Source organism: Sinohyriopsis cumingii, chromosome 9 (assembly GCF_028554795.1).
Source record: "Sinohyriopsis cumingii isolate HCF-2022 chromosome 9, ASM2855479v2, whole genome shotgun sequence".
Taxonomy (NCBI): Eukaryota; Metazoa; Mollusca; class Bivalvia; order Unionida; family Unionidae; genus Sinohyriopsis; species Sinohyriopsis cumingii.
The window spans coordinates 103,909,169-103,927,094 of NC_142969.1; the positions used below are offsets into that span (position 1 = coordinate 103,909,169).

Consider the following 17,926-nt stretch of genomic DNA (forward strand, 5'->3'; position numbering starts at 1 on the left):
GGCGGAAGCTATACAGTAACATAAATGAGTTTTCTAAAGTAAACAAAACCTACATATAAAAGGCACTGAAGCATTATTGCTGATACTTACAAAGTCAACGCTACAATATCCATTGTGAGGCAATGTTACCTGTTGGAAAGCCCCAATGACGCTGTATAAATTAATACTAAAAGAATTTTGTGCATCATTCACCAGACCTTTACTTTTTAGTACTGTTATAGCAATATGAGGGGACGCCATCGCGACCGCTGCTTGTACCAAATGCGCCTAAGTGTGTGAAGACGGCAAAATGATGACACTGGAAAGTAAGAAACGTCGTCGTTGAAGATAGAAATAAGAGAAAAGTTGGAAATTTATGGATGTGGTATAGTTTCCTTTTTGCAAGATCTCTTTGTCTGTACAGAGTCTGCCACTCGGCACGAGCGGAAGTAGTAACTGACGATTTCGCGGAATTTGACGCCAGTCTCGATATCAAGTGGAGATCACTCTACATAACAGCCACATAGGTGGGTAGGTACCTTTTAGCTTTTTTACCGAAATGTTTTAATCACAGAGGGCTGGATTTACTATAAGTAGTAGTTCCCATATGGTACTGTGATTAGGTAATGTATTTGAAAAAAATCACGGTACAATTGTTTGTTTCCTGATTGCCATTATAGTATAGTAGGTTCCAGCTGGCCGAGTCAAGAATAACTTATATCTAAATATGATGATATAATTAGCTTTGATGCTTTCACGTTTTAAATTTTTGAATCAGATGAGAAAATGCCCTTAGAAGGGTTTAATGGTGAGAAATATACTGTGATAGTATTTAGCAACATACAAATTGACCGCGTCAATATGGACAATATGGACAAAATCAATTAATCATTTCGGCTCTCACGAAACAAGCCTGGCTGATTGGACGTCATATTTTTGTATAACCACTAATTGTTTGCCATCCTTGTTGTGTAAACACGAATATAGGCAACTCTAAATGGCAGCAGGTGTAATGGTGGCTAATGGCGCTTCCCGTGAGTCATTACAATAGATACAACAAAACTTATTCAGATATCAAAATTGTACTGACAAAAGTCGTTTCTTGACGTGAACTGATGGCGGTAACAACGACACGGGTGATCCCATAGCCTTTTTTTTAAAACCTTGACTACTGACAAAGAGGGAACTAATTCATTAAGGAAACAGGGATTACAAGGGTTTGACTCATAATGCTCTATGTATATACAATCAACCGACAGGAATGGTAAATAATAAAAGGAAGAGGTTCAAGCATAATAAACTTATTTCTTGTCTCCTTTCTTTAATCAGGGACGAAATCCCACGTTGCAGGTATAAGCCAGAGAAAACTGCATTTAAAAAAGGTCCAGTAAGCGCTTACAAAAGAGCACATTTTATATAAAAAATATTTATCTATATGTATTGCATGATGTGAGGTATAATTCCCTCGACGTTTATCTCACCGAGTATATAATAGTTTGAATCTTTAAGTGAAAAAGCGAAACGGACAAGCTTTTGGTTGACGATAGAGCGAAAGACTAAAAAATAAAATCTAGTCGATTGCTATGGAGGGGTGAGTTGCACATGGTACACATAAATTAGGATTAGTTGAATACGTTGAACTTACTTATCAAGCCGTGTAAATTAAGATGTAAGAAGAACATAGCTATTGGTCAGTCTCGTGGTGCACATAATAACTGACAAATTAGTCTTAATCTAATGTCATTTAACCCTAACAGTTGGTCAGTTAGGTTTTTTATGTTTCACCTGTTAATTACAGTCTGTGGAGGTTTCCCACGTAAAACACTCAAGCATTTCACCTTAAGATGTATTCTCAACAAAAGCCAAATTCAGACTAGAAGTAAGGTGCAACTCACTGCACTTTATGGTACGAAATTTAAAAGTATGTACAAAAGAAAAATATCGAAACTTACTTTCGAATTGGACATTGAAAATTTGTTAATAAAGTGATTTATTCTCAATGAAACCAAATTCAGATTAGAAGTAATGGTGCAACTCACTTCACTTTATAGCGTGAAATTTATACATATGTACAAAAGAAAAATATTGAAATTTACTTTCGGATTGGACATTGAAAATTTGTGGGAAAAAAATCAGTTTATGCAATAATACATGTGAAGCAAAATTCAACGTAACACAGAAGGTCATGACACTGTTAAAACATATAATTGAAGTGGTATAAGTTTTGATTGTATTTCTGTCAAGAAAATGTCCTTAAGCAACTCATCGTGTCAAAATATCTGTTCATGATCTGGTTCATTTAATTATTTCCAGTCCTATGGTTACATAGATTCTTATAGCAACGTAACAAAATTAGGAATATTTCAACATTACTTGTCGTGGACCTGGCAGAAGTGAAAGATGATGAGGTCGTTAACGGGGCTGGCGTTGATTTTGTTGAAGTAGCTGTGTAGGTTGTCATTGATATCGATGTAGCTGGCACTCTTGTCGTGGACCTAGCAGAAGTGGAAGATGATGAGGTCGTTGAAGTGGTCGATGGGCTTGTTGTTGTAGTTGATGAGTTTTCAAAGGACGGTGAAGTTGATAATATCGTAGAAGACGCGACAGTGGTGGAACTTGTTATAGTTGTAGAAGAACTCGGTACGACTGTTGGGACATTGAAATACGATAATCTGCATGGTGTAAAAATTATTCATATGTGACTGACACTTTTACCATCCTACGAAGTACGTCTTCAAAGACTCTTAATTTCATTATATAGTTTTATCATACTTAAGTGAGAAACATAGAAACTTATATTGGAGAGAGAGAGAGACAGACAGACAGACAGAGACAGACAGACAGAGACACACATAGAGCGATAGAGACACACAGAGAGAGATCGAGAGAGCGAGAGACGCAGCGAGAGATAGAGCGAGAGATAGATAGAGACAGAGAGAGATCGAGAGAGAGCGAGAGACGCAGCGAGAGAGAGAGCGAGAGATAGCGAGAGACAGAGCGATAGAGACAGAGAGAGAGACACACATAGATAGACAAAAAAAGAGAGACAGAGAGAGAGAGACAGAGAGAGAGAGAGCGAGAGACAGAGAGAGGGAGAGAGAGAGCGAGAGAGCGAAAGAGAGACACGCAGAGAGAGGGACAGAGAGAGACACACATAGAGGGAGAGAGAGAGACAGAGAGATACGGAGACAGAGAGACAGAGAGACACATAGAGAGAGATACAGAGAGAGAGAGAGACACTCACACACAGACACAGAGAGAGAGATACAAACAGAGAGGCAGAAACAGAGAGAGACACAACGAGAGAGAGAGAGACAAACAGAGAGAGAGAGAGAAAGAGAAAGAGAAACAGAGATAGAGACAGAGAAAGCGGGACAGAGAGAGAGACACTGAGAGAGAGTGACAGAGAGAGACAGAGAGAGAGAGAGACAAAAAGTGACAGAGAGAGAGGCACAGAGAGAGAGAGACGCAGAGAGACACACATATAGACATACAAATATACACACAGAGAGGCATAGAGAGAGACAGAGAGAGAGAGAGAGAGAAAGACACATAGAGACACTCAAAGAGAGAGACAGAGAGAGATTTACACAGAGAGAGACACAGAGACAATGAGAGAGAGAGAGACACATACAGACATAGAGAGATACAGAGAGAGAGAGAGAGAGAGAGACGCATATAGAGAGACACAGAGAGAGAGACATAGAGAAAAACAGAGAGAGAGAAAGAGACATAGAGACACTCAACGACAGAGGAAGAGAAACAGAGGAGACAGATTGACACGGAGAGAGAGACACACAGAGACAAAGGGAGCGAGAGACACACACAGATACGTAGAGAAATACAGAGAGAGACAGAGAGAGAGACGCAGAGAGAGAGGGAGACGAGAGACACAGAGAGACACGCACATACACACAGAGACAGAGAGAGACTGAGTGAGACAGAGAGAGATGGAGACAAAGAGAGAGTGAGAGACAGAGAGACACACAGAGACAGAGAGAAAGACAGAGAGAGAGAGACACACACAGTCAGAGAGAAAGACACAGAGACATACAGAGAGAGAGAGACAAAGAGAGAGAGACAAAGAGAAAGAGAGAGAGACAGAGAGAGACAAAGAGAGAGAGATTGAGAGTGAGACAGATAGAGACATACACAGAGACAGAGAGAGAGACCCACAGTGAGACAGAGAGAGAGACACACACAGAGACACAGATAGAGACACATATATAGAGGTACACAGATACACACAGTGACACACAGAGAGCTTCACAGATAGAGACACACAGAGTGAGACAGAGAGAGTGACAGAGAGAGACAGAGAGAGAGAGAGAGAGGTACAGGGAGAGTGAGACAGAGATAGAAAGAGATACAGAGAGAGACCCACGTAGAGAGAGACAGAGACAGAGAGACAGAGAGATACACATAGAGAGAGAAAGAGAGAGAGACAGACATAGAGAGAGAGGGATAGAGAGACAGATATATATATAGAGAGAGACAGAGATAGACAGAGAGAGATAGACACAGAGAGACATTGACATATATGGAGAGAAATAGAGATGGGGACACAGAGAGAGACAGATAGAGACACACACAAAGAGAGAGACAGAGAGAGACACAGAGAGACAGAGAGAGAATGAGAGAGACAGAGACTGGGAGAGAGACAGACAGAGACAGAAATAGAGACACAGAGAGACACACACAGAAAGAGAGAGAGACACATACAGAGAGAGAGAGACAGAGTGAGAGAGAGAGACAAGGAGAGAGAGACAGAGAGAGACACAGGGAGAGAGAGAGAGAGACAGAGAGACAGAGACAGATTTAGGAATGACTATTCCGAAGATAATTTTTTACCGTTTGTCCACTGGTAAACTGCCACCCAGAATTGTCCTTCTTTAATAAAGCTCTCACTGCAGTCATTGGAAAACTGGATAGGCCATAGAAATCGAGTGCGGTATGACCTGCAGTCTTCCAGCGATTCATACCAATTTACTTTTACATTAATCGCTTCTCGGTAACAATTCTTTTGAAGGTAGGTTAGTTCTACAAAACCAATCATTTACATTATATATTTCGCCTAATGTGTATAATGTACACTTAAACATTTACATTGCTTTCGATATAGTTTATGTTAGAGAATAGCTAGATGGTTGACCATTGGAGCCTATTATATTCGCATTGCCAATCGTCATGTTTGTTCGTAATGCATTTGAAAACATATGTGAATATAAAATTTATTTTTCCTTTGATTATCTTAACAGCATGTTCAGCGGCGTTGTAAACACACACACACACACAAACACACACACACACACACACACACACACACACACACACACACACACGGATCCTGAAATGAAATGAAAGACTTGATTTTGCATCACGTTCTAAGAAACTAAAACAGATTCCTACGACGACTGTTTCATTCTGCGGAAACGCGCTTTATAGGTCACCCATGCAATGATATTTTAAAAAATTATGAAATTTAAGTCAACATATCTTGAAGATTAGCACAAGCCGGCTCCATCCGAAAAAGACAAGTTGGCGTTATTATTAAATTTTGTTGATACAAAGGATGAATTGGCCAAGTCACTTCCTAAAACAATATCCACTGTGTTAATCTCTAGAAACACCGCCACTAATATTGATGACCATCCCATGCATAACATTATACTTCTCTGTTATGTTTGTGTCGACATGGGCTTTCACTGTGCATGAGAAAGACGGTGTCAAATTATATGATTTCCTACCGTTAGAAAAACTCAGATGTGACTGTAGAGAATGAAAATATGTGAGCAGACATAAAGACTAAAACATTTATCGATATTGCGCACGTATTTACCTGAATAGCAGAAATATTGATGTTTCTTTGTACAGTTGTCTGGTACAAACTTGTCACCCATTTCATTAGCTGGATAAATGTAAGTCAAGCATTGTGAGCCATTTAGAAAGTTCCACTTTGAGCTTATATCCCTGCTTTCTGTGAAAACGAAAATCACATACGTGTATATATAATGTTGATAACAACTCCAAGAGATCAAACTAAAACTTGTATCTATCAGTGATGTGTTAAAGTATATCAAGTAAATTCAAAGGCGATGTTAGAAGTAATAGGGAAGGAATACCTAAGATTTTGGATAAATCCTTTTTAAAGCGTGTCTAAAATTAAAATAAAGAATACTTACAGACAAAACATGCACCACAACATCTTTCTTTGCAGATAAATGACCTCTTGAACTCAGTGCGTTTTCATTTTATAAGGGACAAAATAGGTAATCAACAATATTTTACTACCGTGACAAAATGCTGTGAAATTATGAACGTATGTGTTTATAATACAAACATTTACTTATCAAATTATATCCTGACTTAAGTTATAAAGTTGTTATTATTTATATTATTTATATTAAATATTCCGTAGGGTTTGATGCATGCCAAATGTTTCAGAGTCAGAGGTTAATGTACATGCATGTATAGCTTACTATATCGCACAAAAGGTACACACACACACATACATGTATATATATTCATTTTATAGCTCAGCTTTTCTCTCATTTCTTTAATTACGTGCAGGTTGTTTCTTTCTCCAACAAAGAGCTTGAATAACTCAACATGTCTGGAAACTGTTTTAATTCTGATCCGTTATCAATCTCCCCGTGTGCGAGCGAGTGTGTTTATTTTGAGCCAGAACATTTTGTACCTCTGCACGATACGTACTACGTTACAGCGTAATTATATTAGACTCTAAAATTGAATGTTCTTGATCACGTCCTGCCTCGAATTTGATAGGAAAACTATCCGTCTGTCAATAGATGGAAAAATATCGTTCACGGGTTTATAGCAAAATAACACCATCTGATATAGATATTATTATATAAGAAAACCCCCGAACTAACATGAAATTAAAGAAAATAACATATGTCAGCTCCAAGGAAAATTGCACTATCTCCATCCCCCGCCGATAAATAGTTGGTCAATACCTTATAGCAGATAGATTTGCTGTGCGTATGTTAATTGTTGAGCAAGTTGTGATATAAAACATGTAACAAATGGGGATGATTAAACGTACACTATTTATAATACACTGTGAAAGACAAGGTACTGATATTACAGAGTTTGTAGATAAAAACAGGAAGTATTGCACACCAAAGCCTGCATTGTTTAGCTATTCCAAACAGAAAACAACTTATATCTTGAAAATTTCAGGATGATTTGCAGTCATACCAAGCAATACTTATACTTAGCAAGTTAACGTAAGATATTAAATAGCTAAATATGATATTTTTCCGAACGTTTTCCAATAGTTACATATGACCAGAACATCGTTCACAATGTCCCGTTTGGCCACCACGTTTGACATACATGAAACGTGTCAAGCATGTAATTAAGGAACATAAATATAAATATATTTTAGTATACAAAATTAATTTGTCATTAATACAGTTGTTCGCGAAACCATAATTATATTAATATGTTTAATTATTTTGTCCTGAAAAATGAAAAGTTCTGTAAATATCCCCAATTTTAAAACTAACTACGATATAGTGAAACAGTATCGTTGATCATACCTCTGAAGAAAAATACCGTGGTAAAACGTTATATTGGTAACATTGAACACCTCTAGTGTGTATATTGGCCATAGTCGATTCACGCAAAAATCCTAATAGTTCCAAGAACAGAATGTGCCGTCACAACGGAATACACATTTATCAAAATAGGTGTCGTCACAAATAAATAAACACTAGCGAAATACATATATCAGAAATAAAGCTTGGTTATATCACTACGGCAAAAAGGTTGGATGTTTGATATACCTGTATTTTGATGTCGGAAGTATCATTCTGCAACAAATTTGTAAAAGTGCTATCCAACAATCAAATCTATCCTGGACATTGCAGGCATAATAGGGTTTTGTACATACCTCGAGTCAAAGAGTGGATATTACAAACGTATCGTTTACACAAGCTCTGATTGCATTCAGATGTTTTACAAATGGTTTTGAATGTTCGTGAAAACTGTGCAAGACGAAAAAGGGTCAAAACACCAAACGTAAATTCACGTCTAAATATAAGGTTAGAGGCTATGAGCATATAACACATGAGAACAGTCGAGCTGATCACAAAGAATCCAGTTCGAATTTCGGCGACAATAAATATATTACATTATCCATTCATAATTTAATCTTCATCAAGACGTTTGTACAAAATGTTGACATGAAGAGATAAAATACAAACCGAACAGCTATGAGAAAATATTTAATTCAGCAACGATTTCCGAGTTAATGGATTCATGGAGGATCTTAAGCAAATGGCTGTAAAGAGGATATTTCGAGTTTAGATAGGTTCATGAGATATTTTATAGAACAGCTGGAAAAATAGTACGCAACGAATACATTTGCAGAAAGTTTGCAACACTTTGGTGACATGGTGTTGCTGTACGCTGATGCAAAGAACGAAGCTTGCAAAGTGACTCAAATATTTTAGATGACAAATACGAATATAACCAGGATGCTACTACATGTTACATACCGCGCACTATTTCAGCAAACCCGGTTTAGCTCATGATGTCAGTTTAAAGAAATATGGTAAAAAACTTGAACATTTGATTGACTATAGCATATTTATGACGATCAAAGGTGGAATAAGAACTGATGATACCTAATAGATGCGCACAATCCAATAGCCAGTACTACTCGGATATATATATATATATATATATATATATATATATATATATATATATATATATATATATATATGAATGTAAAAAAAAGTTATCTCAAGTACTAAAGGTCAAGACTAAGGTCATCATGTTCCTAACGCCAATAACTTATATAAATGAGCCGTGCATATTGATGCATTTTTTGTTTGTTTCCTGAGCAAGCTAAAAAGCACGCAATTGTTTAATTGTCCAACATATCCTAAAGAATGCTGTTGGAAAATTAGTTTCTCTCATTCAACGGTATCCTTTCTTGATTTTGCTTTTTAAATACTGTTCGCAAAATATCGTAAATGTCGTCTTTATTCTTTGTTGTTAAATTTTCAGCCTAGCCGCATTTAAAGAAAACACCTATTAATGTCAAGATTTGTTTGTATTTATCGCTGTATCTTTTATTCTTTCTTGTCAGGTCATACAGGTGTCTAACATAGAACCTTCTGTGGGACAATCTTATTTTTATCGTTCCTTGTGTAATGCTATGTAGATTGTCCTGTTAACCATTCTTTCAGTATTTTAATTTTTGTTGAACTTCTTCTGACAGTTGATCGATATTAGTACAAACAACTGAACTTTCATGAGTGTAAAGTCGTCTTTAAAACTATTCTTTGTCAGCTGTTTTTGTTGAATCGTGGTACACTGACCATGTAAGATTAATAGGTATTAGAACTACACTGCAAAAGTCATATATAACGTTTCATATTTATCTACATCTAATTTGTAATTTATTTCTTTTTTATTCCATGTTGTGTTAACAATCTTGTTTTCAGGATTTATGAAGTTTATTTCAGCGTTATCGTCTCTGCATATATTTTGTAAGTCTATATCATTTGCATTTTTATGTCTTGATCAGCAAATCTATTATTCATTTTCTCTGATAGTTTATTTTGTAACACAGCTAGCTTACACCACTCGTTTATCTCACTCAAAAGAGTAAACAAATGGTCGTTATACCTTGACACTGAGATTGCTACTTTATGTTGGCTTCATGAACTATATCTGAAAAGCCGTTGCATATATCAAGATTAGAAGATAACCAACAGCAACAAAAATAATCAAATCAAATAAATATAAAATATATTTACCTCCTTGCAACGCTTGACGAAAGAAGAGTCAGTTCCTTGACAAGATAAAGAAAGGCTGGTTGTCCCTTTTCTTATGTTACTACATTTATCACCTTTTTGGTTTCCGTTAGATGGCAATTTGGCCATCAGTTGAAGTGACATTATTAAATATTCGCTTTAACCTGTATTCATCTTTTTTATCATTATCGCACGCTGTAGCAAAGAGCTCGCCTACGGTCTTGCTTTTATTCATTTGTTCAGAAAGGACATGTTTTTATACCGGTACGATCTTGCTTTTATTGGCTTGGTCGGATCAGATCATATTTTTATACTGTTGTCCAATCTCTATGCGTAAGTAACTCATACAATGTTTCTTAAATCTGAGAATTACCTCTGTATACAGAAACAACGTCACTGGTATTTCCTCCACATTTTAATTTTTCATCTTTGTCACTGCAATTCTGCGAACAGCTGTCTTCTGTAGTTCTGTTCAGCGTCTGGTTATCGTTGATACAGTGACAGGTTGATTTCTAGATTCATATAAAATATAACATTAAATTTAAAATCACCTACTCCTCCATATCGTGTACACCAAGAGGAAACGTAAAGTTCAACAGTCTCTGTGCTTTAAGCATTTAATTGGACAAGTTATAATAAGTAACTACCAAATTGCTCATTCATTCTGGATGTATGCCATTGACACCCTAATTCTTTCTAGATTCTGGCATGTTCCGAACAAATATTTTGGGGGATGGAATGGTGAGTGAGTGGTTAACTACGTAGTTCCTTGGATACGTAGGTTCTGATCAGTGTCCAGACGAGGAACCTAATTATGTACAACAGGAATCTTAACGTCGTACACTTCTTCATGCACATATTAGTTACCTCATTCCTTCATGCACTTGCCAGTTACCCCATTCCTAAGTGTAAATGACGTTTGATGAAACTAGCTGATCTTGCAGTGTAAAGTACTTTCTCAAACACACCCATGGCATGACAGATGTACAATTCCGTAATCTTGCACCCAATATTTTGTTTGATTAATGTCATTTTTTCAAAACGGTATGCCAAATGTTATTCACGTACTGAGACCCAATCGTGTGTTCATAGTTCAAGAGAAAGGTATTTAATCATATACTGTCAGGCTAGATTAATAAATTCTTAAGGAAGACGGGTGGTGGGGGTGGGTGCACATTCTCATGTACCTATAACTTTTTATATTTGCATTGTCTCGTCAAATAGGTGCCGCCTTGTACAGACTGCATACAATTTCCAGCAAAAGTAAGCCTAAGTTATATGTTATGTCATTTATGACGAAGATCAATGATAGAATCTGGAAAATTTAACTGACCACGGAGGTTGAGCCCCGCCCCCTCCAATCATTTTAGATAGTAACTGAATCATGTACCGTCTTTTTATCTTTCTAGTAAAGATTGTGGTGATTTTGTGATGGCCGAGATTGTTGAACAGATATGCTATGCATAAGTTAGATAAATGTAACGATATTTGTAAAGTTCTGTCTTCGTTAAACTGACTCAAATTTGATTTACACGTGGGTTCTAGTCTCCGGTCCGGACAATGTGGATATGTGAGAAAGCTAACCACTAATTTCGCGTAGGTACATGGTTCTTACATGGGTCTTCCCGAGTTCTTCTTCTACCAGTTACACTGATCGCCATGTATAGCCTATCGTATTTATGTCTATTTTTCATTATTACGAGAGTATAAGCTTATACACGAACCTACCTCACTATGTGATGTAGTTATCTCGTAGGTAGATACTGACAGGTGTCGAATAATCTTTGACGATAACTTGATGGTTTGATTAATACACGGCACTGGCGTTTAAGAATAAGTTTTGCAGCGCAAGAAGAATACTGAAAACATTTGGACTATAACGATAATAAACAAAGAGCTTGGATATATTGATCAATTAACAAAATAATTAGTATCTTTACCTGAAGAGCTACTGTCTTGGTCCCACACCACTGTAAACAACCTCCTGGCTCATTGGCAGGAAGGCTTGTTTGTTTTTGTATGGCAGCGGATCGAAGTGAATGGCATCCTGTGAATTAGTTTTTGTTAAATGCAACACTTACTTGTAGTTGAAAGTTGAATGCATCCATGTTATTAAACCGTCGTGATTCGTCATATTTTAAACCGTAGATTGACAACGTTTTTGTATACTTATTCAATAATTCTTACAATTGTGCCTTCAATATATATATATATATATATATATATATATATATATATATATATATATATATATATATCTTTTATTAAGTTTGTTCTTTAAAGTTTCAGTCTTTGATGAGGGCCAATTTTTTTGTGTAAATCTAAGATTTTTAGATCGAAACAATCAGTCATGGAACGATACAAGTTTGAATGAAACAAGTGATCTTATTTTGTATTCAATATTCATAACGATTCTGCCCTGGAAAATTATATTCAATATTCATTATGATTGTGCCCTGGAAAACAATATTCAGTCTTTACATTTCAAAATAGATCTTAGCAGAGTTACAACTCACTCTCACTTTGTAACAATAGGAATACTTTTCTTAAATTTTTAAATGAATTCTGTTTGAATATGATTTTATTGTTTTGCCCTAATTATATATTCTTCGTTATTTCTGGTTCTGGCGGTCAATGATGATGTTTGTATTTGAGGCCGTCCAGATCCATTGACGCAATTCTTAAATAATTCAGGGTTTTTATTTATAACTTCCAAAGTTAATATAGGTTTGTAATGTATGGGTTTCCCATTGAGGCTGTAGACAATAAAGTACTTTTCTTTACAAAAATGTTTTTTGATTTAATTTTTAACCTTACCATCGATTTCAAACCAATCTGCGATGGAGAATCCTAAATCTGGAATAATAATAATAATAATAATAACAATAGTCATAATATTCATAATAGTAGTTCTTTAAAGTTTCAGTCTTTGATGAATGCCAAATTTTATTATTATAGGAGAAGAAGAAGAAAACAAGAAGAAGAAGAAGAAGAAGAAAAAGAAGAAGAAGAAAATAAAAGGTTTATGTCACCATCATCCGCACAATAGTCACTTGTTTGATAATATTTTTATTAAAAATAATTAATGTCATCATGGTATTACTGATGACCACGGTAATCTTGGTGCTGACGATGAGGGGGGTACATATTTTGGTACAGCACTCTAGACTAGATGACTCTTTTACGGGCTCGCTTTAATAAGTAACGGTTACAGTAAAAACAAATATATCCAAATTTAAAAGTTGTGAATTTGTAACTTTAACTATAACAACCATAGGTTTTCAATAAAATCTGACTGACATCAGTTTAAAAATTGCTGAATATAGCGTCCTAACCCAAAGTCTAAAAGAAGTACTAATAGAAATAGTTAGCATGTAATGTCATTAATACTTTGCATGTGGTATCCTTTGGTAATCTATGAATTTAAAGCATACCTACCGGACTTCAATACGCTGAAGAGAATCAGTATTATTATGATGTTCCTTTCCATAGCAACAGACTGGTACCTCTTAAATTGATCTGTGCGGTATCTGCATTATAGATGTTCGTTATCAGCACGATATCCTGGGATGAGTTGTGTCACACGCGGATTTTATCTGCAAAGTAAAGAATAAGGGAGATTTCAAGATTGTGTCAATTGTTTTATTTGTAGACGAATTAGAAATGTCCATATTAACGAGCTATACTTTGACAGCTGGGGATTAATACGGTGGGTTAAATGCCATGGATGCCAAACCGCTTTAGAGTATTTTTTAGGTTAGCAATATGTCTTTAAGATATGAATTCAAACGTTCAACGTATGCTCCACTTGTTGCATATCTTTCAGCCATCATTCAGTTAACTACAGTACATAGCCATGATTAACTAAAAACTAAAACGATCGGGTAGTTTAAATCAAGTATCTCCTTAATCGAAGTTCTAATTAACTTACTTGAAATACATGAGACATTTCCAACTTGTTTCATTTGTATAATTAATTTAGCATTCTTATATATTTTAGCACGTTCTATCTTGTTTAACAGATGCGAAATTGTAGATAATATACATCGACCTTTCACGTGCGCATTAAATGAATTTTTTGTTCTTCTATCCTTATAACGTACTGTGTTATGTGAAAGCTATACTCCATAAAGCTAATGATGAGCCCAAACTGGACATTTATAAATTGCGTCTATCTTTCCCTGATATAATTTAGCAAGAATTATGTTTGACTTGCGATATTTAATCAGCTTATTTTAAACTAAAATGTAATATAATTTACAGTGGTTATTTATTGTAAATAATAATTGATAATAATTAACAAACGTTAAAGGTTGCTTTAGTATAGGTAATTCAATTTTATGAACAGCAATTTGCTTGCGCTTATATATATATATATATATATATATATATATATATATATATATATATATATATATATATATATATATATATATGTGTGTGTGTGTGTGTGTGTGTGTGTGTGTTAGAAAGTATTTCTCATGATAAACTTTTCATGACTTTAATTCTAATTGAAATTATATTATTTTAGCTCAGTTAAGGATTACTCGTGCCCAGGAACAGCTACGCTTACGGTTCGGTTCAGATAGTGACCACTGTCTGTAGTACGAATACATGAGGTATAGCCATAAACCTTGCAGTGTATCATCAAAATAAAGCGATAACCCACATTAGCTTAAACTGTGAAACCAGTTTTATTTCTTGGGCTTGCGACTTGCAACCTCAGATATGTGCAGACATACATATACACAATTACGCATGCATACACACGCATATTCACATCTGTAAATGTACAGATATTGCATACACATATATGTCTAATAATAGCCCAATTTGACACTGAACAAACTGATCATTAATTTATCATATCATAAATACTGGACTAAACGTACGGATAAACTTCCAACTGCGCAAAACCCAGATCTGCCGTTGCATTAAGGCCGTTAGATCTGGGTGAATGGAATTGGCTGGGAATAATAGGTAGAACAAACAATATAGACCCTGATGTTCGTGTTACTCATGCACGGGCAGCCCAGAGTCTGTGTTGTTTGCAGTTGAACACGATTTATAAGCTAGCATATACGATTAGACTCGTGACCTTTCAACTCTTCATCTCTTTGTCTGTTGTTAACAGACCGATGATGAATAGGTGAGTGACATCTCCGAGTCCGTTAGATTAAGAACAGCGAAATAATTGCTTCAAAATTAGTGTTACTAAAGTCTTTATATATTTACATCATACTATATTATGTAATGGCAGTTAAAAGGTACATGTAAAGCAAATCGGAATTCGATATTAGCCCGACCATTTTTACACAATGATATCTTGAGTAAAAAACGGGTAGTTTACAGTCTACACGGGTATACGTTATAATAGTGACTGAAAGTCTTGAAAATTATCAAAGTATGAGCTTCTTTCACACAAATGGGGATCATGGTATGCTGTCTAAAGGTAATTTATCATTTCTAACCGAAAGATCTGCCCACAGACCGGAAAAATTATAAATAGTGAATAAATTCTGATCCTGAAAGTGAAATTTTTAAATGCGCTTCCGGCGAATAATCAATGTTGTCCTCACATTCCTGGAAGACAAAATGGAGTGATCAAACAGTAAAACAGCCTTTGAAATCTTCCACGTATAAAGTTAGAATTACACAAACCAATTTAGATAAATTAAGTGTAAATTTTGAATAACGTTCTAATACATGTTATCATATAAAGCACACTGTTTGAGACCCGCTAAGGTAATGCCAATAAAGGGTCCGAACTATGTACTGCAAATAATTTGAGAAATATTATAGACGCGAACAGGTTAAAAAAATAAGTTCACGCTTATCGGTAAGATTAATCGAGACAAATAATACGTAATGATATTGTCCACATTTCAGCTTGGACATTGAATTGATTTACCTTTCACAGGTAGTAATGAGAAGATACCTTATACAGATAAACACCATCAATAATTACAATAAATGCTATTTCGACTATGGAGAAATAGAGATGCATACATGTAAGTAGGTAGATCACTACGAAATGTCCTCTTTATCGGACACTAACTTCAACTGAATATGTTATCTTGATAATTGTGAAAGAATGCTCCTGTCATGATGTCATATGCTGGCAGTACCAGGTCAAGCCTAGATGTTTGAAATCCTTTTTAACACAAAACAAGGTTACACATACACAAACACAAGTGTATTTGCATAAAAGCGAATCCAAGTCGACAGAATGTTTCCTTTCCCTTCTTAACACACTTAAATTGTTTCAGCACACACACACACACACACACACACACACACACACAGCAGCTGTCGACTCGTGTGTGTGTGTATGTGTGTGTTTGTGAGTGTGTTTGTGTGTGTATGTGTGTGCATGTGTGAAACTGAGTCGACAGATCTTTTCCTTGCCCATGTTATTTACATACAAATATTAAAGAACTTTGTACAAAACAAATAATTCAGTAAAAAAAAATATTGTCAGGGTGTGTTTTGTTTTATATATTGCACGCATAAAAGACTGTTAATATTTATTGTTGAACATGTGTTGACAGATGCAAATTCTTGCTGGAATTCTTTTAATAAAAATCAATTACCAGTTAATCTAAGACAGAAAACAATTTAAACGAATGTGACGTTAGATCATAACACATAAACCAATGGAGCAAATTTGATAATCTTATATGTATGCATGCAAACCATTTATCTCCACAATAAACTTTACAATAAGAAATTCCTCCGCAGCCATTTCAAGCCAAGACACACTCATGTATGTAAATGACCTATAGTCAGGGCCCAGATAACCAATCCCAGTCGTCAGAATGACATTTTAAAAATAGAAGTTTGACACTGACCCCTAATAAAAGGTAACATGAATGTTAAACATGTACAAGAAACTTCCATAAAAAAATATTTTTTTTATCTGTTTGCCTATTTACATTGTTTATGATATAGTGAATACCACAGACGGGAGACAAACTCAATAAACCTTTCCAAGAATAATTTCTTTTGTATTTTAAAATTAATATTCTTACATTTTCCAGCTAGAGAGAGAGAGAGAGAGAGAGAGAGAGAGGGAGGAAGGGAGTAGCTAGATGAAATGATTTGTCTGTTTTCATGTGATAGTTCAGCAACTACATAGTATTGTTTAAATTTTACTCGGGTGGAGAATCGTGTTAAACGTAAGTACTCGTGAGTAAACAAAACACAACTAAATTTAGAGTAACATAATTCTCAAGCTTTAGTGTGTTCAAATATTTTTATTTTGCAGGAATATTTTTCTCGAAGAATGTTCTTATTATATTGTACATAACAACGTACTGAACACAATCCAACCACTCGATTCAAAGGACCATTCGGCGATCCTCTGATGCTTTGGTACAAGTTGCATATGTAATATAAGCATGGCAAGCACATGGTAGATACGGGCCTGGAAGTCATAAAACGTCTGAGCGTGGGATTTTTTGTCAGTCAGTCAATTTGATTTTTAAATGCTTCACCTAAATTATTTCTTCTATTTCGTTGTATGGGAAGTAACTATCAATTTAATGATAGGTAAAATATTTCATGATTCTTCCCTTTAAATAAAGTGATCGTTTTATATGATTCCTGCTAAACGATAATTATAAAAAGAAACAAACAAACAAAAAAAAAAAAAAAGAATAAAGGGTAAAAAAAGAAACAAAACAGGACAGAAAAAAACCACATAAACAAACAAAACACAGAAACAAAAGAAAACACAATAAAGTCCCAAGTGTATTTTGGAAATAGATGATAAAGATATTCGAATATATATGAAAAAGAGTCATAACGTTTAATCCTTACAAAACCACGTGAGAGTATAGCTTTGCTCTTTCGATTGGTCATTAGGTTCCAAAGGTGTGCCAGAAATCTGCATGACGTTTGAATTTCGAAAAACGTGTATGATTTTATCAATGAAATGCTCGGCTATTGATTTATTAATCGGGCTGTTGATGGCCTGCATATCCATTCCTCTCATTCGGCCTTTGTATTTCAACCTCTCATTCGGCCGTTGTATTTGAACCTCTCATTCGGCATTTGTATTTGAACCTCTCATTTGGCCTTTGTATTTGAACCTCTCATTCGGCCTTTGTATTTGAACCTCTCATTCGGCTTTTGTATCTGAACCTCTTATT

At 35.4% G+C, this 17,926-nt stretch overlaps 1 protein-coding gene across 9 annotated transcripts in view; it reads right to left on the minus strand.

The window, feature by feature from the left end:
* LOC149792377 (uncharacterized) overlaps positions 1 to 17,926 on the minus strand; it is a 113,982-nt gene that overhangs the window by 63,430 nt on the left and 32,626 nt on the right. For all 9 annotated transcript variants that reach the window (XM_089970965.1, XM_089970960.1, XM_089970964.1 and 6 more), the window contains 7 exons: positions 13,212 to 13,369; positions 12,591 to 12,629; positions 11,714 to 11,820; positions 10,147 to 10,285; positions 5,819 to 5,956; positions 4,831 to 5,019; positions 2,353 to 2,625 (listed from right to left, as the gene is read on the minus strand). In XM_089970965.1, the coding sequence (XP_089827091.1) occupies positions 2,353 to 2,625; positions 4,831 to 5,019; positions 5,819 to 5,956; positions 10,147 to 10,285; positions 11,714 to 11,820; positions 12,591 to 12,629; positions 13,212 to 13,263 (937 nt within the window). In that variant the 5' untranslated portion in view covers positions 13,264 to 13,369. The remainder of the gene's footprint in view (positions 1 to 2,352; positions 2,626 to 4,830; positions 5,020 to 5,818; positions 5,957 to 10,146; positions 10,286 to 11,713; positions 11,821 to 12,590; positions 12,630 to 13,211; positions 13,370 to 17,926) is intronic.